Raw genomic sequence first — 25,994 nt, 5'->3', positions numbered from 1 at the left:
GGTCAGGTCTCCCAGTCGGCCATCATGTAAAGCCAAATGTTTTCATTGATCATTTTACACAAAAGCACAACATTTTCATAAAAAGAAGCGGAATTCTAGTGTTGTTCCGGTCAAACGCAGCCTGACGTAAGACATCTGGTAAGTGTCATCTAAATGAAATGCAGTCCGCCATTCCTGTGACGTCACGCCCAGGCCAAGGTGGCTGTCATGTGTGTGAATAAAATGCATTGCAGCTTTCATTCCAACAGACGGTGTCTGCAACTGACACAATAATCTCATGAAGGAAATTTTAAATTGAGGAACCCGATTGGCTGATAGACGAAGTGCTAATCCTGCTGGAGTCCACCGACTGTGACACAGAGGTCCGTCCACGGGGGTCTCAAACTCGGGTCCTGGGAGGGCAGCATGTGTTCTTTATAGTTGCTATTGGAATGTGTTTTTATTTTCATGATTTATTTCTGATCTTGTTTTGCTGCTTTAATGAGGGCAGATCTGCAGAATGTTTACCGGGTTCAAATGGCATTGCTACTCCCTCAACTATGCCTTCCAGATCCAATTTAAAATTTCCTTTATTAAGTCATGGTGTCCGTTTGTCTGCTGCTTGATTTGCCTTCTGATTCCTTACAGCAGTGCACCATCTGTTGAAATGAAAAATGCAATGCAGTTTATTAAGACATGCCTTATAAAACACATTCCAACAGATGGTGCCCCACAAATGATAAGAAGAAGAGCGTGGCAGCCGTCACGGTGAAGAGATCAGCAACCTCTGCCCAACTTCAGTAATGGCACTTTAATGCTGGGAAGTGTGGATGTGGGAAATGTGAGCTTCCCAGTGAGAACATTCATCCTGCACCCCACTAAACATAAGTACGCCAACCAGAAATTGTGTTTGGAGCGATACGATACCCGCTTCATGCATACAAGCAGGCAGCAAATCAGCTTTGATTCCTTCAAACCACCACCGAGAAATTCAACAAAGTGGGAAGCCGAGAGGCTCACGGGGGCATCTCGAGGGCAGATCTCAGTTTGTCACGGGACAAGTGTGGCAGGATTCTTGGGTGGCAAACAATAACGATACATTCGATGTTTAAATGAAAGTGCTCTCCACCCACAGCAGCATCGTCACGTCACCTACAGATGTATTCTCCTCCACACCCCAACAACCAAAACCGCATCTGGCGTAGTCGTCCGCCTACACTGGGCACACGAGGTTCATAGACGTCTAAAAGTGGCCTACACCCTGCGACTTGGGCACAGTTTTAACTGGTAGTCGCAACTCATTTTCCGCTTCATCGGATGTCACTTGACCTGCGGAAGGAGACTTGCGTTTTACGATTGGCCCGTTGTACAATCAGAATTTCTGTCCCATCAGAAGTTTCAGTCGGCTCTCAAGAGCAGAACTTCTGACGTGGCCCTCAAACGTCCTGAAGCTGATGGGGTCAGCCCAGCAGCGGGTGCGCACTGCACGCGTGTACTGGGACATGTCCATTGTGGGCCTCGCTTATGACTAGTGATGCTGCCCTGCACTGGGAGTAGGCACCTGACCGCGAGTTTGAAATCCAGCGACCCTTCAAGGGATGGTAACGTCGCCAACTGTGAGATTTATCACTAAACTGTAGCAATTCGCGAATTATCTGCCTTTAGTGAAGAATTCCAACTGTGCCAAACGCAAACAAGCAACCCAAAAAGTGCCACGGAAAGCAACTCTTCAATACCTCAGGGAATGCGACATCATAATGAGCAGAATCCAATCAGAGAAGGCCCGCCTAATAAGCACGAGCCAATCAGAGCGCAATTCGAGTCTTCTCATGGGTGTAAAACGCCAGTGTGGTGTTAACGAAAGGGGACACGGAGACAAACATCTGCATTTTTAATGTAAAAGGTAGAAATGTGGAGCTGTGCGGGCCAAGGGCCTGCGTGTAGAAGTCGGGGTAAGGCTGACTGTGGAGAGGCAGAACGGCAGTGGCATCCTGCAGGCAAAGCCTCAAAGTGAGCTTCCTGAGCTAGCAGAACATAACAGGGCACGTTGGGAGGCTAACTGGTGCCCAAGTGAGGGGTTCACCCGCTTACAGTAAAGACAGCGAAGAAAAGCTGTATGGGTGAGTGTACGACTGGCACAGCAACAAGGGGAGCCGAGAGCGGCTGAGAAAGGCCCACGACAAAGTGACATACTCCTGGGGACACTGCTGGCAAGCCAGTGACCTTCCTGGCAGCTGTTAAGCCACAGTAGATGCCCACCGGAGTGGGCCAGTTCAAAGACGTTGGCATGTTCTCACCATGTGAGTGTGTTTGTTCCTAAAAGACTAACTGGTGTGGCATAAGTGAATGTGCCCAGCATTGGATTGGCACCCCAGCTGGGTCTGGGTCCTGCTTTGATAAACTTTGGACTGGACAGGGCAGGTTTAAAAACTAACAGAGAGATGGGCACTAAATCGGTGGCCAGGGCATGCAGAGGCAGCGCTGGCATGGACATCTCAGACAAGCAGAACTTCACTAGCTGGCACATTTTAGCACAGAAGATGAGAAGAAAGCGTGGGATTTGAACGTGAGGCCTTGGAGTGATAGTACATCAAGTGAGACTGGCATCTGATTTGGCACCAAAAGTACAAAAGCAGGCACAAGAGACCAAAAAACAGTCAATGGTGAAGAGGAGAAGGCGGACCAAGCGGGAGCAGGTGGCTCAGTAGTGTCAAACTTCACAGCTTTTTTAAAGTGTCAGTGACAGGTAGAGGGTGACAGATGGCACAAAGGATGGCGGGCGAGTGCGGGACTCGGCAGGCCGTGGCGCTGGTCCTGCTTCGCTTTGGCCTGATGCTCTTTTTTCATTTTTGGCTTAATTACTTGATTTTGTTTTCTAAACACCATGCACTATTTCAGGCAAAATGTTTTCTTCTGAGATGTGGGTTCAAGTCTCATCCCTCATCCGTTTGGCACACGTGGACCCTGACGGCCTCTGAGGCGTGGAGAGACTCACTCGGCCACTTGGGCTTCGCTTGACTGTTGCGTTGTGTTTTTTCAGTTTCACCCACAGATTTGCCAGGAATGACAAAAAGAATGGAGCAGCGTGAGGCTAATTGTCTGCTCGGAGGCCTTGGCCTTCGATGATAGGAAATCAAACGAGCGGTGGCGCCCCCTAGAACTGGGAGGTCTGCGTGTAGGAGATCGAGTCACTCTTATCCACAGTGAAGCCCCCGTTGATATACGACTTCTTCTCGTGCTCCTCTTCGTCCATGATGGTCGTCTCCAAGGCAAACGGGTTGATGACGTCCACCTCTGAAGAAAGGTCCATCCTCTCCAGCTCGCTCTTTGACAGTTTCTGGACAATGCCCGCTCCAAAGGCATCGCCGAGCACATTGATCATGGTCCGGAAACGATCCCTGCGTAGAAAACACAAAGCCGTTAGTTTGAGACGTTCAGCTCATCCAGTTGAGCCAGCTGGGGACAGTCAGACCGGATACCCCGCGTAGCCACCCAGCCAGATGAGGACAGTTAGGGATCAGAGGTACATCACAGCCAAGGGCCACCAGGGGACAGTCGTCTGGTGCCCCTGACCACTCCTGTTATTCTGGATTTGACTAGTCCATCAATAGAAGAAAGAGGAAAGGGAAGTGGGGGGGGGGGGAGAAGGGGCCCCTCTTTTAGTCAGGGTGCCCATCACCTGGCAGGTCGGGCCCTTAATTGTCATTCTGTTGTCCCTTAAGGGTTGGAGGGGGGCTGATTTTAGGGCCAGAAACCCATCCACTGCATTTCCCATCAAAACGTCAGTTGGGCCGTCGCTCAACAAAAATTCAAAAAACGCCCATCTGTAAACTGGCATCACCAGCTGTACTTTACAGCCCAGCCACTAGGGGGCCACACTGACGCTCATCATCAACAAACAAAGGCACCCACAAGTAACGTCAAGTGCCATTAGACCAGACCACGCCAGGCTCTCCACCTGGCATCATTGTAAGCTACAGATGAAAGTTTAGCATGGGATGAAAAAATTAAACAAAAATAAAATTAGAGAAACCACAAGGAACGTCAATGAGTCGCCAACTGCCAACCGCCAACTGCCAGTGACACCATAAACTTACAGGAGCCAGTCGACTGCAATGATAAGTGTGACGTCCTTCGCTGGGAGGCCAACAGCAGTCAGGACAATCACCATGGTAACCAGACCGGCCTGAGGGACCCCCGCAGCCCCGATGCTGGCAGCCGTCGCCGTAATGCTGTGAAAAAAATGGAAATTCCGAGCATTAGAACAATGGAGGAAGAGACAGAGAGACTTAGAGAATGAAGACTTAGGCAGCGGGCACCGGGGGGGTACGACCAAGGGCGAGGGGCATGCGAGATGGCTTCTGAAGGAAATTAAAAGTTTGATGTGGACTGTGTTGTCAGCAAAAAGAGCTTCATTGAAGTATTAGGAGAAAGCTACAAGACTTAATGTAACTTTTATATAGTGCCTGTCACATTAACCCATCTGTTATATAGTGCCTTTCACATTGGCCAATTATATATTGCCTTTTATACGTGTTACATAGATAGATAGATAGATAGATAGATAGATAGATAGATAGATAGATAGATAGATAGATAGATAGATAGATAGATAGAGTGAAAGGCACTATAGATAGATAGATAGATAGATAGATAGATAGATAGATAGATAGATAGATAGATAGATAGATAGATAGATAGATAGATAGATAGATAGATAGATAGGAGTCAGCCTCAATAAGGTTGGGGTCTGAGAGACTTGGTAGAACAGACCCCTGAAACCCAACCTCCAAATCCGCCCTCATGTGCAGGCAATGAGGAGTCATTGTTGGCCAGGGGTTGCCAGCCTCTTTACCAGGCTCTGAAGACCCTCTGACAGTGGACTTCCTGGCCTCAAGGTATGAACACAGCCATGGAAGAAGAAGAAGAGGAGGACATGCTGCTCCCTATCCCTTTTAGTAATCTTCTGACACTCATTTTTATCCTCAAGAGAAACTGACGGCAAGGGGGCACTTTTGGGGGCACAACACTTGGCACCCGGCCAGGGAGGATGCCAGTTTATCCACAAGCATATTGCTGTGTGGCTTTCAGCATTGTAATCCCTTCAGTCCTTTGATATAAAGAGTAAGTGCCCTGTGCCCGCTGTGTACCAAGTGTAAAGCCAGCTTGTGCCAGCTGTGTTTTGTGGGTCATTTTCCCATTCTTGTTACTAGGCACTGAATATTAGTTTCTTTCTTTGTCGTGTTTAGTTATGTGCCCTGTTCCAGGAGGCGGGGTCACCATGTTGTAGGCCCGCCCCCTGCCTATTGAGGTCCCAGCAGAGGCTCAGGCTGCCAGCTGGCCAATGAGCTCTTCTGAGGTGCGACGACTTTTGTGGATTTTCTGCTTTCTATCGTAACGGAGATGGAGTTTCACTAATATGGCGGAGCTCCATGAGGAAGCAGCAGAAGCAGATGACCAGAGAGCTGCAGACAATTCAAGTCATTTTAATTTTCAGGACCCTTTACAAACGAGAGGTCTCTCTGCTCATCTCCTCCTAGAATTCCATCGTATTAGCGAGTCTTGACCTCCACGTCTACGCTCAGCTCCCACCTTCTTGTTTGCCTTTCTGTTTATTTGAGTATTTTGCTTTTTTGTCATTTTTTTTGTTGTTCACGTTAATAAACTCTTTCAGTCTAAAGGTGCCTTTGAGGTGCCTTTGTGTTTTCATGCCAGAGGTTTTACAGTCTCCTCTCCCTTATATTTTTTGGGCCTGTGGAGTTTGGGGTCCAGCTGCCTGGGGGTGAAGCCTGCTTTTGAGTTCCGGTCCTGGTGCCCGCTGGTCTAACAGGTTGAGGCTGGCACCCCTTTTGGTGGATTTACAGCTCAGAGACCTCGCTGTGCCTCTGCAGACCCCAAGCTGGCTGGGTGTGTGCCCTTTAATGGATGGGCACCCCTGCTAGTGATGCGCCACACTCTTGTTGTGAACGTCACTTTTAATTAAAATGGTGTTCTGGACTTCGCTGGCACGTACTTGTAGTTTGTCTTTTGGAGATGGAATTTGTCTGAATGAAGCGCTGTAGGGCGAGCGTTTCGGAGTATTTTATTTTCTATTTTGTCACCATTTTGATGCCCGATGCCAGTTTGTGACAGTGGTGCCAGTTGCCAGGGGTCTGTTTTGGTAATGTTGTTAATGTGACACGTCATCATGTATTTCACTATCTGTATTTGAATTATAAAACCCCCCCCCCTCCTCCTCCTCCTCTTCCTCCTCCTCCACTGCGTGTCCTGCTACTCCAGTTTTCAGCTTCGACTTTCATCCTCCCCCCATCCCCCCAGTAACGACCTTCTGCCTGCTCTCATTCTCTCCCTGCTCTCTTAGTCCTCGCCTTGGGCTCTCACCTGATAGTCACAATCTGGCCGACATCCAGGGACAAGTCGTTCAGCTGGGCGATGAAGATGGCAGCCACGGCCTCGTAGAGGGCTGTCCCGTCCATGTTTATGGTGGCCCCCACGGGCAGCACAAAGCGGGTGATCCTCTTGTCTATTCGGTTGTTTTCTTCGGCACAGCGGAACGTCACAGGAAGAGTGGCAGAGCTGAGGATGAAGAGCACAGGCGGAGGGTGAGGAAGGCGACTGTTAGTCTCTTAAAACACACATCGAGAGCCAGTGTGGAGAAACTGGAAGTGAGGGGGGCTTCCCAATATGGAGGGGAGCTCCGGTTTTTATTTCTAGTAGGACCGCCTGCTGTTGTACTTTAGGACAACAAAGGACACCGAGGTGACGTCAGTTAACAGTTCGGCCATTTTAGTACGTGTACTCCTTGCGCTTACTGCGCGGCCATTTTGTTTTTTGATCCAGTGCCGCCATTTGGGGTCTCGCTTTTAAGAAAAGGGGTGCAGTTCCTGAAAGTCGCACAGGTTGACATCTCGCCACTTTAACAGCTGGCATCGCGTGCTTTGTGTCTGTTCTTGTGTTAAAGTGACCCGTGTGGAATTCTCGGGACAGCGACTTTTTTTTTTATTTGTTTTAACGTTTTGGTCACAATGAAAGATGAAAAGAACGTCCAGTTTGGAGACTTTCTGCTCCTCAGGCTACACACGTGTCTCCCCTGGAGTCAGTAAAGAGGAAGGGCCGCGAGACAAAAGCCGCAAGTGAAGGTCGAAACGGGGAAAACAAGAAGCCGCCAACATGAAACCAGAAATCAAAGTTCAAATTTCTACATTTGGGACGGAATTGCAATTACTGTTGAAATGCCAGATGATCTGGGAACGCACCTTAATATGACCGTGACAGTGATGTCATCCATCACGTGTGCCCGGTGAATCATGGGATGCATTTCCATGGAAACAGAGCCCACAAAAAGCCTGTTTTGTTTCAGCCGGGGTTTTGCTTTGCACTCTCCCCCTCTATAACCTATCGTCTATGGGGGAGGAGCAAACACTTTAGATTCACCCAAAATTTCAATCTCCGGTTTTTGGCGGATCTCAACGTTTTAGGGTCCCCCTGATACCCAAAATATCGATATCTCGATGATGGCTGTGTGTCTGCCTGTCTGTCTGTCTGTGTTTCTTCAGAACATTCTGGAGCTGAAACGGCTGGACGGAGAAACACCAAACTGGACACTTCAGCCTGTTATGAGACGATTAGAGACCCTCGAGAAGACCCTCAGATCCCGTAGTTCTGCAATGAATTCCGAATTGGTTGCCATCATAATGACGTCTTTTATGATCAGACAGATGAGCGCCGGAGTGGACAAGAAAGACTGAAACGTCAGAGAAGAGTTGGGGTATTTAGGGTGCAAAGCCCCCTGAGGCTCACGTCTGAATTCTTTTTCGGTTTACGTTTCTTTTTTAATTTTTTTGGTCTGTTTGGTTTCTTTTCTGTTTTGTTTTTCTCTTATACTTTTTGTTAAAAACATTACGTTTCTGTTTCTTGAGTATTGTCGTGTTCTCTCGTGTCCCTTGTGATCTGCGAGTGGCGCCCCAAGAGGCGGGGCCACCATGATGTCACTGCCGCTGAGCCCCCCCGTCCCGGCCATGGGCTGAGTCTTTTGTGATTTTGGTTTTATTTGATTTGCCAGCCTGATTATTTGTTTTTTTTTCTGCTCCGTTTATTGGGTTCACCCGACGGATTTGGATTTGGGACGTGTGAGCCTCGCGTTGCCTTTCAGGAATCTCCTTTCTGTGCTTTTTGAGCCTTTTTGGTTGCGTTTTCCATTTTCAAACAAGCATTTTCAGTTATGTCTGATTACATCCGATTCGTCTTTTCAGGCCCGAGTTTCTCACCGAGAGCATCGCAGGACATTTTGGAATATTAAAGCCGCTGTCTTTCTCCATTTTGGGCCTGTGCAGCCTTCAGCCTGCAGGTAGTAGTTGGGGGGCTGACACCAAACCTTAAAAGGCAACAAAATGGCCGTCTTCAAGAAAACGACGCTCTCCCGACTTGACGCTCATCGGCTTACCTGGAGGAGATCATCAGCGCCGTCAGGAGAGCCTGCGCCATTCCCAACGCAAACGTGAACGGATTCTTCCTCACGATGATGAAATAAATGAGCGGAAGGCAGAAAATGGCGTGGATTGCAAGCCTGTGGGAGAGAGAAAGTAAAACAGGAGCAAAGTTAAAATCAAAAGTGGGCATAAAATAAAATGAAACGGCGTCTGCCGCGTAGCCGAGTGGGCAGGTCAGTGCCAGATCAGTCCATCAATTGGAGCCTTGGCACTGAGATTATTCCATGGTGTTTTTTTTCCTTTACGAGTTTCACAATACACAGAATTCAATCATCCATCCATAATCCAACCCACTATATCCTAACTACAGGGTCACGGGGGTCTGCTGGTGCCAATCTCAGCCAACACAGGGCGCAAGGCAGGAAACAAACCCTGAGCAGGGCGCCAGCCCACCGCAACACAGAATTCTCTTCCGTTATTTGTTTGATTTTTTTTGATTTTCCGGTTGTTTTCAGTTTTCCGTTCCTTTCTAACTGCGTTGTTTGTGGTCGCTGCGCCCACGTGACACACGGGAGGTCACCACACTGGCAGTGATGCCACACTCCTCCCTCCCGTTGCCCAAGATTCCCAAATCGATGGCGTCTTATGTGTTTTGGGCTTTGAGTCCCCTTGCGCTCTTTGGACCCCCTCTGCTGGTGACGTCCCCCACTACAAGTTTGTTCCTGGTTTTTGTTTTGCTCATTTCCAGTTCAAACTCCTTACTGGGCACAACTCCAACAATGAAAACCACTTAAAGGGCAACAAACAGAGTGGAGGTAAACGGCCAAAGACGACCGTCAAAGCGCAGCACCCCCCCGACTTGACGCCCCGATTTATTCATAAAGTGCCACTGGACTTCACTCAGTGGGCACAAAACGCGTGGCATAAAAACAGAACCTCAAATCTGACCTGACAGAGCAGCACCTCAGGGTGGGTGAAGAGAGAAGGACAATTCAGACGAGGACCCCCAGCAACCAACCCAGGCTGGTGATAAACATAATTAAAAGGTGGGCAGGCGGGTGGGCAGGTGTGGTGGGATGTGCGGGCACAGGAGGACAATGGAGGGCATTGATGTCTTAGCTGTAATGGCAGCTCAAAGGGCAATGCCATGGAATTGGGTGGGCTGAGCACAGGGCCATCTTATCACAGAGCCTCTTCATCAGAAATCAGCAGGTGGTGATGCATCTGCACGCCCACAGGAGGTTTCCTGGAATCAACTGGCACTTTTTATAATGTCTTGGCACATCTTTGCATGGATTTGGACTCCGTCAGGAATGCAGAATCGAGTCTCCTACGCCAGAGGCTGCCAAGGTCAGTTGCCCCCCTGAACGGAATTCCGCAAGGTAACCGTGGATTACTCACTGGTAACAAAGCATGGGCATGGCATCACGAGGTCTGCCCAGCAGCCACCCAGTCAAGTGGCATCACTGTCAGGTCTGAAGGAGGGCAGCCCAGAGGTTAAGGGGTACCAATGGCTCCTCTGCAATTCTAGAAGGATGGCCAGGGACATCTGCAGTCAACAGGGGGCACTCCAGCCAGTGGGAAGCCTGCTCTGACCCGGAAGTGGTGCCAACGGCACAGGAAGTGACCCCAGAAATGGCCTAGCTGGCCAGAACTTGGCCATGGAATTTGGAGTTAGGAGGACAAGCTGGTAAGGGTTCAACTGGTAGTGCAATGATTTGGGGGGACTCTTTAAGTTTTAGTCCAAATTTTGTTGGCTTTCTTCTTTGTTATTTGTGGCCTCACGATTGCCACCATTTTGTGTACATATTGTGGGCAGCAGCCACACAGAAAGGCTGGCATCAGATTCAACACCTTGAGCAGAGAGCTTCACGTGTCGATTCATTTTATAAACAAAGGCAGTGCGGCACAGAGACGGAGACACCCACCCTGCCAGCACGGTCACCATGTACAGGCCCAGCTTCCGGAAAATGTCCCAGTCCTCCACCTCGATGATCTTAGCAGCAATCAGGAACAGAATTCCAATTGGCATGTAGCTGGAAAACAAGAACAATCAAAGTCAGCATCTCGAGACGGGCAGACCACTGTGTGTGTGTTACTGGGGGAAACGACTCAGCCCATGGTGGGGACGTGATGCCCACCGCGTCACACAAGACTCCAGCCCAGGAACAATCATCCAAGGGGTGACAGTACAAAAAATTGAAAATCCCACCCAATTTTTCAATAGTGGTCCGAGTTTACGGTGCAGCCGGGGTGTCACGGTAGGCTCAGGTGTGTCTGCCATTTATTTGATTTTTTAAACGTCGTTATTGATTATGTCTTTGCTTTCTTGTCTCCGCATAACGGCTTCACGAACATGTCAGTCAGTCAGTCAGTCAGTCAGTCAGTCAGTCAGTCAGTCACTCTCTAACCCGCTATATCCTAACAGAGGGTCACGGGGGTCTGCTGGAGCCAATCCCAGCCAGCACAGGGCACAAGGCAGGAACAAACCCCGGGCAGGGCTCCATATTGTTTTGTGTTAATATGGATTACTTCAGCTGTGTGTCCTTTGCAGTTTCAACAGAGCTGTGAAAAAGTATTTGCCCCCTCCTGATCTCTCCTGCTTCTGTGAGGAGCAAATGACCAAGACCTGGACTTGAAGCAGAAACCTCGACAACCTTTAAGGAGGACCCTGATGAGATAAACTAAACAAACGAGTGACAAAGGGACTGAAGGGTCTGCTCTTATTTGTCACATTCCTAATGGATGGTCTGAGGCCATTGGACAAAAGGTGACATTAAAGAAAGGAGCCCAAGTGGACACCCAGTACGGATTGTAAATCAGGCCTTTCCCATGTGGAGAAGTCATTGCCCCCATAGTTTCAAGATTAGGCAGCACTTGCTATCATTTGAGGTCCGTCTTTCACATAGCCCACCCTTCTTCAATGAGACGCTTCAATTCAGACACATTGGGGGGTTTGTGAGCATCGGCTGCTCAGGTCGGGTTCAAGTCAGCACTTTGACAGGACACCCCAGAACAGCTGAGCTCTTCACTTGTCGACTTGCGTTTTTGCTTGAGCTGCTTGTCCTGTCACGCTTGAGCTTCCGCTCAGGACAGATAGGTGGGCTTTCTCCTTAAGAATATTCTGGTCCAAGGCCAAATTTGTGGCTCCTTCAGTCATGGCAAGTCTTCTAAGCATCTCCCCATCGTCACATCAGCAGCCCAGCATTTCATGGTGAGCCCAGTGCCAGGCATACTGGGTCCTGTGTCGTCCAGGAGGGTCTACTTTGGACTCGTTTCTCGGTATTCCAAAAGACTTGGGGACCACCCCAGTGCTTCTTGATCTGATGTTGTTACCATCCTGCTCCTCTTCCATGAATCCCATTCTTATCATGAAGGCTGGAGAGGCCTGCCGTTCTGTAGATGGTCTTTAGGGATCCCCTGTGACATCCTGAGCGAGTGGTCACTGTGCCCTTGGGGTCAGTTACATGTGATTATTTGGCTGATGTCTTTTTCCCTTCGTGTGAAGGGACACTTCCTAAGAGTTGTGTGAAATCTGCCCTCGATGAGTCTCCGACTGTGCCACCCTGTTCTGAGACCATAAGAGCCAAAGGAATTTGACAAATGAGTGGAGGCCATTTGGTCACTTACGTGTTTCTTTTCTTCCCAATTGGAGAATAGGCAGATGAAGTGACTCGCTCGTGATCACACAGTAGCAGAATTTGAACCCACCATCTCAGGGTTTGAAGTCCAAAGCCTTGGCCTCTGCACCACACAAATGGTCTCCGTTAGAGATGAGGGTCCTGGCTGTGGTGCCCTGGAGTCCCAGAGCCTTAGACTTGTCCTGATTGGGAACTTTCAACAAATTTTCTGTTCCTCATCTCTTCTGAAGTTCCTTTGGTGGAGGACAACGTTGCTGTCACGGTGAGGAGCAGCATATTGTGATGTTTGAACTCCACAGGGCCGTCCGTGTTCAGTCAGTGGAGTCATCAAAGTCACTAAGGGGGGCCATTACCTTTTCACAGAGGCTGGATAACTTTACTGCGTCTTCTCAGCTGGCGTTCTGTGTCTTTCCCTTTTTCTAATACCACATTTTATGTAACGATCAGAAGCCACTTAATGGGACAAATGTATAAAATAGAGGATATTGGGGCAGGGGGCAGATACTTTTTCACAGCACTGTCTTGAGCCCAGGGGTGTGATCACCTGATGGGACCACCCATTGCTACTTAAGATCCCAGTAGACCATTAGAAGGTTGCTACAGCATGCTGTTACTTTTCTCGCTTTATTTTTTGATATTTTATGTTTTGGACGTTGGTTTCATTTAAATGACCAAATGTTTGGGACTGTGGAGCGGCTTTGGCTCACCTTTTCAGGCAAACCTTTCTCCGTTTTGTCTCTGTTTTTTGTTTATTTGGTGAATACACCTTTAAATTGTAAAATTTGCTTTTATTTTGTTATTCTGCAGCCAGGGGTTTATGGTCCCCCTTCTCCTTTCTGAGTGTCGTTCTGGTTGGGCCTGTGTAGGCCTGAAGCCTGCGCCTGGAGTTTTGATTTCTAGGCCTCTGTTAAAGCCTGAGGCTAGATTTTAAGGTAAAGCCTCATTGTGACTTTTGTGAGCTGGTCAGATCATAACAGTTAGTAATGGGGTTGGCACCCATCCTGGCTGTAATGGGCACAGGGTAGGGGCACAGCAGTCCATCATAGGGCACACTCTTGGCCACAATGCTTCCAAAAAATAACAATGACTGAAAAATTGACAAAGAATGTGCTGATCAATGGAAGCCATCACAATGCAGGAAGCCTCCAGAGAAATGACAGCCTGGGGTCTGGCGCGGCAGTCCATGCCAAGGAGGCCATCGGGCCAACAGAAGGACTTTGATTGGACACCCAGCACCAGGGCACTGAGACCTCAAAATGACTTTAGACAGATGTCCAACCACACAGCAGGGGACATGGAGTCAGGTGGCAAACATTAGACACGGGAGCGACTGGACAAGGGCCCATCAGAAGGGGCACCCGGGACGACCCAGCAAACCCGCCGAATGACAGCAGTGTCACACCTACCACATGATGATCTGCACTATCTTCATTGTGGCATCATTCAGGGCGTCAAAGAACTCCACCAGCAGCCTGCCCTTCTCGCCCATCTGCCCGATGACAATCCCAAACACGAGGCAGAAGACGATGAGACCCAGCACGTTAATGCCATCGGAGTAGAGGCCAACGATTTTGTAATCCTTGGTTACGTTCTGCATGGAGGAAAACCAAAAAACAGTTGGATGAGTCTGAGTGAAGGAATGTGCTGGAATTCTATTACGGCAAAAGAGACTCCCCCAGTAACGCACCACGAAGGTGGGCACTGAGCTAAAGACGGCCCAGCAGACTCAAGTGACAGGAAGTGGCGCCATTGGCACTCAGGAAAGCAGCACAGGTGACACCATTTTATACCAAATCTGACCGATGTGCTGGACATCCAAAGCAACTTGTGAAGCGCTGGGTTTACTGGTGAGCTCATCATTCCCATATAGCGCCTTTCATCCCTGTGCACTTTGGTGCCTTCAGAGTTCTACATTTGCACTAACTGGTGTGAAACCAGTCACTCAGGGCCACAGAGTGGTGTGGGGACTGAACCAGCACCCTATAGCTCCTTAGTTAGGCTGGTGGTCTGTCTGGAGGGGGGCATCACACACACACTCACATATCCCACACATTTACTTTCAATGAGTCTCACCTCGGGTACAGCAGTCATCATGGTGACCGTTGGCATGATGGACGTGGTGCTGTTCGTCTCCGGTTTACTTGGTGGCTTTAACTCTTCACGCTTTGTCTTGTACTAGAAAACACACACAATGAACAACATGAAACAGTTTGATCTCTCATGTGGGCGTCTGTGCCATCTGCATGCCATATTTGCGTGGCACGAATGGACACCGGAGTCATTAGCCAGAAGGCTGGGTCACAGACAGGAAGGAACTAACAGAATGAACATAAAGTCACCCATCAGACCCACTGATCCCATTGTTGGATGGCATGGGACTGGCACCACAGGGCACACACACAGTCACACACTGGGTCAAGCTGCCTGACACCCTTGTGTTTGGAATGGAAAAGAAAAAAGTTACACAAGGATGAAAGGAGAACAAGCAAACTCCACACAGGGCAGCACCTGAACCCAGGCGCCCGAGCACTACCCCCTGTGCCACTGTTTGTGCCCATTGATGTATTGGTAGTTTCATTCCATGTTGCCTGTATTTGGATATCCCTCTTCATTCTTAAGCACATGTCACATGAGAAGTGACGTGGTGGCACAGCGCTTGAGACGGCCGAGTCACAGTTCCAGTGACAGGGTGCAAGTCCTGCAAGAAGTCGATGTGTTATGCTTTGGGTTTCTGCCCGGGTAACACACTCCTGTCCATGGCAAGTTAACTCAAAGTTGTCCTAACATGAATTAAGTGGATCTGGGACGTCACACATGGCAGGGTGTTGGCACACAACTGGGTCGGTGAAGTCACGCTAACCCTAACACTTCTAAGGCTGTCCGCCTGGAGCCTGCATGTCCTCCTGGTTCCACACTCTAAAGACGTGCTGCCAGGTTGACGGATATGAAGAAATGTGAGACTGTGTGCACCAGGGTGCCCAATGAAGGACGGGCATCCCATCCAGTGTGGGCTCCTACTTCACCCCAAGTGCCACCAGAGTAGGCTCCAGCCCTCCATCCACCAGGTAATAGAAGATGTTGATTTCTGATGGACCAGAACTAAAGATGGCTACCAAAATAGAAGGGGCGTTCGTTAGTGCCAATGGGAGTGGTGGTCATGTCTGCAGCTCTCTGTCATTGTGATAAGGTGACAACGGCAGCCTGGTAATTGACAGAGGACACAGAGTGACTTCAGCACCTCCCTCAGTGGCCACCCTGTTGTCTCCTCTCTCTATATGGGTGCCCAGGGTCACTAGACAGGGTGTGCCCACCTAGACCACTTGATGGCAGAATGTGCCAAGGGGCAGCACACGACAAGAACACACTGGACACAATTGGCCATGAGGTGTTTTGCATCGCTCACATATGGTGCCACTCTTTGTCAACTCCTAATGCCCCGCCCATATGTCACACTTGCTGACCTTTGCCCTTTCTCCAGGTAAGAGTCTTCCTGTCACATGACCCACTTACCTGCTGGAAACAGGCCTGGATGAGGTTCTCCGGGAACATGTTTCTGTCATTTAAATGATAAAGAGAGACATGGTGAGGCGTCAGTCCGCTTCTCGGCACTCCTAAAACACCAAGGCCCACCGCCCGCTGCTACCTGAGCAAGTCCAGCAAGGCGTCCACGGTGCTGACATCGGGCGTCGAGCCGGTCCGGTCCATGTCATCGGCCTTCTGTGACACCCCTGGCTTGATGGTCATCACCAGCACAATTCCTACAAGACAAGGTAGAGGGGATCATGAATGGACGACGATGTCAGCATCACCACTTAGCCAAGCAAGGTGCCCACCACCATGTTAAACAGCGCCTCCTACAGCCCCACGAGTTAACTGTGAATGACTAGGAACAAAGGAAGGTGGTGTCAGAAATTTACAACATCAGACAAACTGTGACGAGGACAGGCCACTCGTGCCAACTTATTAGTGGAGATGACACTCCATGTGTCTCTGGTCCTCCGTGTGACGGGACACTTCCTAAGAGTTGTGTGAAATCTGCCCTTGACGAGTCTCCGACTGTGTCCCCCGTGTTCTGAGACCACAAGAGCCAACGGAATTTGACAAATGAGTGGAGGCCATTTGGTCACTTAGGTGTTCAGCTAATCGCTAAGCGGCCCCCCGTATCTCGTCCAGATTCTTCTTAAAGGTTCTCAGGGTTCCTGCTTCAGCTCCAGGCCTTGGTACGTCATTTCAGATTCCCACACCATCCCGGCTTGAGTCCTCAGTGCTCTTCCTTTAGTCTCCACTAGGTGTCCTCAGAGTCGAACTTATCAGTGCCTTGGAGGATTTTGAAGGCCTGATGAGGGCCCTGCGCCGTCTCCTCTGCTCACAGGTAGTCGGCCATGTCCTTAAGTCCCATGATGCACCTGGCCTCGAGTGCTGCGCTGTCTTTCTTGTAGTTTGGTGACCAGAGCTGCGTATGACATGTCAGGTGTTCTCGCTGAAAGCTCACTTTACAGTTGCAGCCGTCAGTTCCTCCTCCATAACCTTAACCCGTCACTCAGGTCCCCTGTTGATCCTTCAGCCTCCCCTCTCAGGCCCGATTCGGCCCGGCTGCCCTCTGCTGCCCTTTCCTCGACACTGCTGGGTTTTTGTTGTAATATAGAGGCCTTAAAACTCAAGCATAACCTCGTAATGCCACATGTCAAGGCGCTATATAACCCTACTGGCTTTCTTGATTGCTGCTGTATACTGTGGGGATGGGGACAGTGACAAGTCCACTATGACCCCCAAGTCCTTACTTCACTTTTGCTAACATTCAGTTTCATTGCCCACCCGACTCCGATTCTCTGTCACCGGCCCTTCCTCCTAGTCGGGTATCCTCTGGGCACTTTGCCCGCTTATCGCTTGCACTCCTGTTAGCTCTTTAAGTCATTGACCCCTGCTGGACACCAACATCCTGCTGCAGTTCCCCTCACCCTCAAGTGGCACCTTATCTAACGCCTCCTGCCAATCGCGATCAGCAGCGCCACACACTCCTCTCTCATCGTATTTTTGTGTGCCTTCCTCATCTGGCCTCACACTCCTCTGCTGGACACGTCCTGCTCCACCTTTTCCTTCAGAATTCCTTTCCTGTATTATTCTGGGATGCATGTCAGGCAGGTGCCGCCCTACAATCAGGGTGTTCTGGGTGTGCGCCCGGGGGTCTCTGACGGGGAGGACCCTCCCCAGACGCTCAATGAAAACGATCTGCGATTATCGGTATGGGGGTCTCGCACTGAAACCAAACGTGAGTCTGCATCAGACAATCAGGTGTCCACACGCTGCCATCTTTAGAAGTCCAGTCGAGTCTCTGCTAAGGGGCCAAGTCCCTGAGGGTCCTGTGGGGGTCTTGACGTTACGCTTGCTGGCCTATAGTTACTCGGAAAAAGAAAAGAAACATAACCAATTGTATCTCAAATGTTGTAAGTCGCTTTGGGTGAAGGTGTTGGCCACATAAATGAATGTAAATGAATACAAACATTCAGTCCTCAACATGGGGTTTCGATCTTCACCCACTAACCCCCTCAAGCACTCGCTGATGGACGTGACCTGCTGCTGGTGGCTTGTCTGATGTCAGCCGATTGAATCTCTCAGCACCTCCTTAGTAGTCCCTGTTACTTTGCTGAGGTTGTAAACTTCAATGGAATGGAAGCTCGTGGCTTTTGCTCTTTCACTGTCTGTGTATTCTCCTTCGTCTTCATCGTTCCTAATAATCTTCATCTCCTCCTTGCCTGATCTTTTACTTCTCTCACGTCTTCTTTCACAATTTCCCAGCTCTCAGTTCTCTAAACGAGGCTCGACTCCACACTTCAACTACTGAGGCCTACAAATCAAGGGCAGCCATCTCCAAACTCTAAGAGCAGGCTTCAGGCCTGCACAGGCCCAACAGCAACATGTGGGTGAGCTCATCCAATTAAAAAGGACGACAGTCAAAAAAACGGTTGAGAACGAGGAGGAGGAGGAGCATAAAAAAGTCCCACAATAGCAAAAACAATCCTTCTTTATATTCAAAATCACCAAAATAAATTTCAATCAGGAGGGGTCACTTAAAAGGCAAGCAAATCCAGTGCACGGTCCCAAAAGTCCAAGGACCAGTAGATCCAGAAGAAGAAACATCTGGAAGAAGAAGTGAAGAAACCAACAAAACAAAATCCAACGCCATGGCGGCCATCTTGACGTCGGCTGGGCCTTCCAGTCGCCATCCCCGGGTCCCCTCTTTGTCATCGTGTCCTGCTGCAGTTTTTGGTTGACGTCCATTTTGTGGCTCACGGCCGACTCTTTGTATTTCTTTTCATTGCCTTTTCATTTCTTTTTGGTTATTCTCTCCATTTTTTTCTCTCTTTATTTCATTCTTTTTGAGATTTGAAGCCAAGTCTTTTATGTTGATTTATTTTTTTGCATTGCTCTTTTTTCCAATTTTCTTTTTGTAAATAAATAAACCTTGAACTAATACGGACCATTACTTGTTTTTTGTTTCTTTTAATGGTGGGCCAGAGGTCTTTAGGTTCCTCTCTCCCACTTCTGGACATTAGAGCCTTGTCACCCTTTATGGGGCTATGCAGGCCATGAAAGCCTGCACCTCGACTGGGGCTTAAGGCCCAAATGCTGATGTGAAGTGCGGAGGACCCGGCTGGTCCTGACTGGTCCTGACTGGTGCCACTGACTTCGGTTTGATGCTTTTCAGATTTGGAATATTCAGGGTCTGTACACCGTAGGGTCTGGGGTTTGGTCTCATTTGATTACCTGATCAAAAAATTAAGCCAAAGCAAAGAAGTGACGAGCGAGCATCAACAACACAACCTGAGTGGACAACGACGCCACTTACCTAATATGACAGCAATGATGGTGGTGGAAAAATAATAAACGACGGCACGCAGGCCGATCTTCCCAGACACCTCAGAGTCCAAGGCGGCCACTCCTGTGAAAGCAAGAAAAGAGGAGTGAGGCGGGGGGGCCCGGCCCCCTATGGACTCAACACAGAAACAGAGCTAACATAAGTGATGAACTCCCAAAAAATACTCAGAATGTCCACTAGAGGGAGTAAAACTGTCAAAAGAGGGCAACAAACAATCCTTAAAAATTAAAAGACTCATCTTACAAAAATGTCCCAAAATAAACTCTGAGGAGCACAAAGGCACACAAAGTCATGTGATGTCACTTTATAATAAACCTCATCCAGTCCAGGGGCGCTTTGGACCGTCCCAGGTGGCACTGGGCACAAGGACAGGGTGGCAGTGCATCGCAGGCTGAACACACACACACACACACTTGGGCCAATTTAGTGTCACCAAATCACCTAACCTGCGTGACTTTGGAGCAGCTGAGTGAAACCCAAGCAGACACGGGCAGAACATGCAAACTCCACGCAAGGAGGACCGGAGAGGTGAATCCTGCTCTCCTTACTGGCCAATAATGTCAGAAATCTGAAGAGCAGTCCAAACAAAGGGCAAAGGGATCAAAAATCCACAAACACACAATAAGAGTGAAATCCAAAGCACCCACCAAGAGCAGCGCATTCAATGAACTACAGAGGACTGCCAGCTGTGGCCGCCTTGACAGGGCTGAGGGGCAGGTCCCTGTGGTGACTGACAGGTGGCCCCGCCCACAAAACGTAAAAGAAGATAAACAGACACAGAAACTGAAGGAGCAAGAATGTCAACATCAAAGACAAAAGGGAGCTTTCTGAACGCCAGCCAGAGGAGGCCCTGGCACAAACAAGACAATACAATCGTTTTAAAATTATTACAAAAGAAAATATCAAAGCAAGGAATCCCGCAGATAAACGTCACCAAATAATCAACCAAACACGGCAAAACAAAAGAAAAGAAACAGAGACCAGGGCCGAGCCCCCTCTTTGGGACTCTCGGTTCTCAACACAGTGTGACCCGCGTCACTGACATGTGACATCTTCACATGCTGACCCTTTAAGGTGGCACTGCGGAGACCACCTAACACACTATGTGCCGTCACTTTTGATTTTTGGTAGCCTGGCCGGTGGCTTTTACTTCGCCTGCTGGTCTTCAAGGTCATTCCTGCCCCCTTTGCTTTACTCTGATGCCCTCTCTGCCCTTCTGGCAAGCCAGTCTGCCCCGTCCCTAGTCTCGTTTCTTTTCATTTCTTTCCTGATCCAAACCTTCTCCACATGCTGTGCCTGCTGCTCAGGCCCCTCTCCTCATCACACAGACGTCTACCTACCTGTGCTGTCCCCCCAATCCCCCACGAGTCCCCATCTGTCACTGTCACTCAGGGCTGGCAAAAGAGGGGTAGACATCTCCTGTGCTGTGTGAGGAGGACGAGGCCACCTGAGTGACCAAAAGCTCCATCAATGGTGTAATGGCCTCCTAACCTTCAACATAAAAATTTAAGTGTCCCCTACAGGCTCTGGTGCCCTCTGGTGGGCACACCCGCAGGGCAGAAGGGGAGTTGAAGTCCCAATGGGAGCTCCTGCTGGGTTTCTTGGGATCCCCCAGGGGGCGCTGCAGGGTGAAGGCTTCTTGATGTTAAGGAGGTTGTGCCTCACCCTGGACTGTGGTGGCACTGGAAATACTCCAGGGTCTGCCTCACCCACACAAGTGGGAGTCGGGTGAGGATTGAAGGACAAACTTCATCTGGGAAGAATGGAGGAGGAAGGAAAGCAGGAAGAAAAGAATCATATTGTGGTCGTGTCAGCCTCGTGAAGGTGCTTCTCCATGACCAAATATTCATTTGAACCCAGGACTGTCTCGCTGCAGTTGGGTCTGGGGTCTGGTGCTCTGTGGCACCCCCTAGAGTGAGGTTTGGGCTTCACTATCCAACACATTACAGTACGTGATTTCCCATTGTTGTCACTTTGGGACCGTGACGGCCACTCTGCCTCAGTGGCATCGCTTCATTTTAACGTCATTTTGACCCTCACCTGTTATGATGCTGGATATGATGAGGGGCAGGATGATCAGCTTCAGCATTCGCATGAGGATTTCACCGGGGAAGCCAAAGTAAAACTTGTCAAGGTTAGAGAGCGTGGCATATTCACGGACGAGGAGGCCCAAGCCGATGCCTGTGAAAAGAACACAAACGAAAAAGTCAAGGAGTTGGCCACCTGTCGGGCACCCCGTCCACCTGGAGGACCACCCACTGATTCTGAGGTGGCAATCAGCTGGAGGAATGCCCACTGCCTAGGGGGCGGAGTCACCATGACAATCACCTGGAGGACCACCCACTGATTCTGAGGTGACAATCACCTGGAGGACCACCCACTGACTCTGAGAACTTCAAAGGCTGCCTTTTGAGTTGGGTGCTCGGCTGCTTACTGGTTCAGTTGAGGTGGGCTCTGGTCTGATTTTGGACATTTTGAGGCCTTGTCAGGACCTTCATGGGTCTAAAATAGCGTGGGGGCGGGGCCTACAGCTACAGCATCAATAGGCCCCGCCCCTCCAGGCTCATAACAAAGAATAAACAATAAAGATTGTAAAATAACCAAAAATAATCAACAATTTAAAACTGTAAAACCAGAATGGACCCTTCAAAAAACACAACAGTCGGTGGTCTCTCAAGATCAGCTGTCATCAGGGTTGAGATTATCGAGAAACAAAGCCAGGAAATTATTGACATGTCAAGGACTGTGCAGTCAACTCTGATGGCTTTGCTGCTTGGCAAGAGGGTGGCACTGAAAACAGGTGGCACTAGTCTGGCACCAGACCAGCATGGCCCTGTGACAAAAAAAAGATGGTGACGCAACTGGGCGTGAAAGTGTGAGCAGGAAAGCAACACTAAGGGACAGTCATTACTGGGACTACAGTGGGTCGGTTCACAGGACGGGTGACAGTTGAGTCCCCTTGTGTGCCTGTCCTGTTGCTTCATTTTCCGCGTCTGCCATATCTATAATCCCTTCATTGGCATAACAGTGGGCACCTCCAAACCTGGGGGTCATCACTCCTCCACACGGTCTCTATTATCATATTGGGTGGGCTCCATTTCTGTGGTAAGACCCCTGGAGCTGGAGGTTGATGACATCTGCCCTTAGATGTTAGTGGTTGCCCCAGTTAACATGCCAGTCCAGGGCTGGGTAGAAAGCACAGCCAGCTTGGATGGAGACCAAGAGGGTGCATTCCAGGTATTAAGAGACACTGCTGGGGGTCAAGGTGCTAAGAAGGAGGCTCTGGACGACAATAAAAGTCTCCGAGGAGCAGAGTGGACCCCGGAGCAGCGGAGTGAAATGGTGGACTGAATGGCCACCTGGAGGTCAGTGGGAGTCTGCGTCACGTCTGCCTGCGCTTAGTGTACCCCGGAGAAGGTGCTAGGAAAGTACGAAGAAACTGAAACAACTGGCATATCAATCAGCGCTCCAAGGCGCTATATAAAACAAAGGACTTTGTATCCAATGGTGAATCCTCTTGTTCTTCACTTTGGGATTCTGGGAAGTGCTTGGAGTATGAGAAAGGCGCTATATAAATAAAGTGTACCATTATTTGAAAGTTCCATGAGTGTGTGTGTGTGTGAAGGCCTCGTCCTCATTTATTGTCTGCCACCTCTGATTGCCCACCCAGTCACACAGCTCACGATGGCCCATTTATTGAGTGGTCACATAAAATCACAAGAGGCCTTCATAAAACATTCCAGGTGTAAAGTCCACATTGACACTGCGGTGACGATTTGGAAGCCAGGAGTGAATAAAAATTAACTGAGAGAAGGTGGCAAAGCAGCGGACCCTCGGGCCGAGGGAAGGGGGGACTAGGAGGAGCAGGACGGCGCCCCCATGTGACCAGAAGGGCTGAGCACTCTCCTAATGAAAGTCGCAGTCCTTTGTGTTTGGAAGCCAGCAGCCCTCTGAGACAAAAGCGAGACCACCAGAGCAGAGCAGAGAGCTCAAGTGAGACAGAGTGACATTACGGTGACATTACGGTGAATGTTAGAAAAGAATAAGAAAGTAAGAGAAAAAGAATGCAAAAAAAAAAGAGCCAGGGGTTCAAAGGTGGGAAAGCAGAAGGGACCCCCAAAGCACAGTGTGCCCACCAATTGGCGGGCTCCTCCCTGGACACTATGGACGCTCAGGCAGCCTTTGCTCTGTGGCGCTTTTCGTCCTTTCTGTTGCTGTTCCTTGTCGTGGCGTTGATGTGTCCGGCGTGTCGTTAAGTCAGGATGGCCGCCACTTCAACTTCGCCGCTCAGCCGCCGTTTGTGTTCTTCACACAGGTGGGCAGACAGATGGAGGGGCTGCTCATTTTAGTGAGGGGAGACCCGAGGACATCCTGTTCACACCATTCAACGGGCTGTTTGCCCCACCGATGTAAGCTGGTCACTGGTTCAGACCCCCCCGCATTCAGTGGTCAGCTCAGGTCACTCGGCGGGTCACCCCCTAGAAAGAGGGGACGCTGTGGGGTCAGCCGGAGTGCAAACGCAGCACGTCAAAGAATTCACTAATCCTCATCGGCATTTGTTTTTCATACAGTTTGGGGGTCTTGACAGGCCTGCTGCTGGGTGGGCATATTTGGACATTCTTGAGATTTCATTTCTAAATGACGGAGGACAGCGGAGTGCTTGGGCGTTATGATGGAGGTCAGCATCGGGGTGACGAGTCAGTGCCAGATGTCCCGGCGCCCTTCTACATGCAGAAACTTCTGTGCAACTCTTTCTCTTTTCTAAATGTTTGATTCCACTTGCTGTGAAAGGCGCTATACAAGACACCATGTGATAGTTTGATGGCTAAAGGGTCTTTCGGTGACGTTTGCTGGTAACGGTGCGCTACGCAGTCCTCTTGAATTGGTTTTACATTTTCTCTGCCAGTAGCTTTTCCATTATCTGCACAAACGTGCAGTGAAAGGCGCTATAGAGAACACAGACCGACGGCTGTAATGAGCTCCCGTAATGAGGACTGGCACTGAGGCTCTGCCCACCTGTCTGGACCGATGCCCTGTGTTCGAGTCCCGAGCCACTGATGGCTGACACTGCTGCTTCACGTGTTGCTGAATCCCACCCTAGACCCTCTGTGTGACCCTGAGCAAGTCACATCACCTGTCACGACTCATACTGCCAGACCGCACTGGTAAGATGCCCTGGGATGGCCCGTAGAGCCAAGCGCCGTATCGACCCATCCGTCGGGGCTTGAGAGCCGCCGTACCGCAGACGGGACTGTGCCCTCTAGAGGACGTGTGCCGAGCAGACAGGGGCGGCAATGCGGCCCCCCTACACCCCAACAACTCAGTGACGAACCCACCGTGCCCTCCGCCCACCTGCGCCGCGGCCACGCCGTCTCATTCACCAATGTTCAGTTCCACACAGCAACTGGTAGGTAGCGAGGGGGCATCTCTGCGGGCACGACCCCCCGACAGACAGACCTAAGCGTCTGCTGAGGCTCGGCGCCTGCCCCTCCGCCTTGGCCAATCTCCGTCGGCTCGTTCCAGAGTGGCGTCAGGTGCCAGCCCGCACGGATCGAGCGCATCTTCGGTCGCCGCTGCCCGGCCACTCATCTCCGGCTCCGTGGGCCCTCCCGCGGTGAATCGAGCCGGTCACGCCGCGTTCAGGCGCCGATAACGGAAAGCAGGGACTCACTCACCCAAGACCACGGCGACCACCGTGGTGATGAGCAGCCAGTTCTTCTTCAGGAAGCCCTTCAGGTCGCAGCCTTTCTTGTTCTTTTTCCCCATCGTTGGCCGGCGCGTTTCTCCTTGTCGTCTGAGCGCTGAGAGGTTTGATGGAGGAAGAGGAGAGCAGTAGTGCGAAGGCAGCGTTGGCCCTCAAGACAGCCGCGTTCTGCTGATTCAAGACCCCCGGCTGCCAGCCCCCCAAGCGCGTTCGCTCCGCTCTGTCCGCGCGTGCTCTCTCTCTCTCTCTCTCTCTCTCTCTCTGTGTGTTTCTGTCGCTCGTTTGCACCTCTCTCTCTCTCTCTCTCTCTCTCTCTCTCTCTCTCTCTCTCTCTCTCTCTCTCTCTCTCGCACAGCGCGGCGGCCGCCTTAAATGCCGCACCTGAGTAGGGGGTGGGGCTGAAGGCCCGCGGAACGGGTTGGGGGGGGCGTTTTGGGGGGGGGGGGTGTGTGTAAACTTCATTGTTCAAATCTTTAAGAAAAAAACAAACAAACAACGGTGGACTTTGGTCCTTCACAGGTGGGCGGCTAACAAACGCGGAGGAGAGAAGCCAGGGAGCCACTGGTGGTCTTAGACACGCAGAAGAACATGCGGCCCGGCCAGCAGAGTCAAATACGGGGGACAACAATTAATATTCCTTATCGATTACGGAGGTGCATTTTCTAATTGCGCCACTAGATGTCCCTTGTGACTTTCTCGTTGGCACTGCTTTGCCAGCCTGTGTTTTCCTAATTTGAAATGGCAGAGGGAGCGCCTGGCAGACTCTGACTGCTGAATGTTCAGGGCTGACAAATAAACCACAAAGACAATATTTCAATTTGCTTCCGTTCCTGAAGAGCTGAATGTTCAAAGATTAAATGTGCTGGCACGTTGTCTCCTCTGTGCCCTTTATATTCCACTCTGGACAGTGACGGTCACCTATGACCCCCTCCACAGGTCCCTTCAAGTCCCCATTGTCAGGCTGGACTTGTGTCTCCACTGCTGTGGTGGGCACAGGTCAGCCCAGCTCAGCCCATTAAATGCTGGCTCAGCTTATCTCAGGCTGGGACGATGACAAGTGGGCTGAGGACACCCATCTCATCACAGCAATGGAAGGAAGAAGTTGAAGAGTGGACTGAAGGACAAGGGAGAAGTGATAGGCTGCAGGGCGCCTTGTGTTTGAGTTTCTCACCCCGGTGCCACCCAGGAGCTTGTTCTGCATGGCAGGCACTCAGCACGGCCTGTCCAGCCTGATTTATTGTGCCATCAGCTGTCCCTCATCACCAGGTGGACCAAGTGTGACCAGTGAGTGACCTGGACTGGCCACCTCACCAATCTGAGAGAGCTATGAAACACCAGCACCCTGAGTGAGATGCCAGCCAGAG

General features: G+C 50.3%; 1 protein-coding gene across 1 annotated transcript; it reads right to left on the bottom strand.

Moving 5' to 3' along the window:
- Window positions 1-553: 553 nt before the first annotated feature.
- On the bottom strand, window positions 554-24,911 carry slc1a1 (solute carrier family 1 member 1). The gene is made up of 12 exons (XM_051929802.1): window positions 24,602-24,911; window positions 20,967-21,107; window positions 18,897-18,989; window positions 15,693-15,807; window positions 15,560-15,602; window positions 14,123-14,224; window positions 13,456-13,640; window positions 10,337-10,444; window positions 8,423-8,545; window positions 6,361-6,555; window positions 4,077-4,211; window positions 554-3,377 (listed from the first exon to the last, which is right to left on the bottom strand). Exons 1-12 carry the CDS (start codon window positions 24,690-24,692, stop codon window positions 3,134-3,136), a joined length of 1,575 nt encoding a protein of 524 aa, XP_051785762.1. The 5' UTR covers window positions 24,693-24,911; the 3' UTR covers window positions 554-3,133.
- Window positions 24,912-25,994: the final 1,083 nt, after the last annotated feature.

The sequence above is a fragment of the Erpetoichthys calabaricus genome, chromosome 7 (genome assembly GCF_900747795.2).
Source record: "Erpetoichthys calabaricus chromosome 7, fErpCal1.3, whole genome shotgun sequence".
Taxonomy (NCBI): domain Eukaryota; kingdom Metazoa; phylum Chordata; class Cladistia; order Polypteriformes; family Polypteridae; genus Erpetoichthys; species Erpetoichthys calabaricus.
Note: the sequence above shows the minus strand (reverse complement) of the source record. Positions and strands in the feature narration are given on the sequence as shown.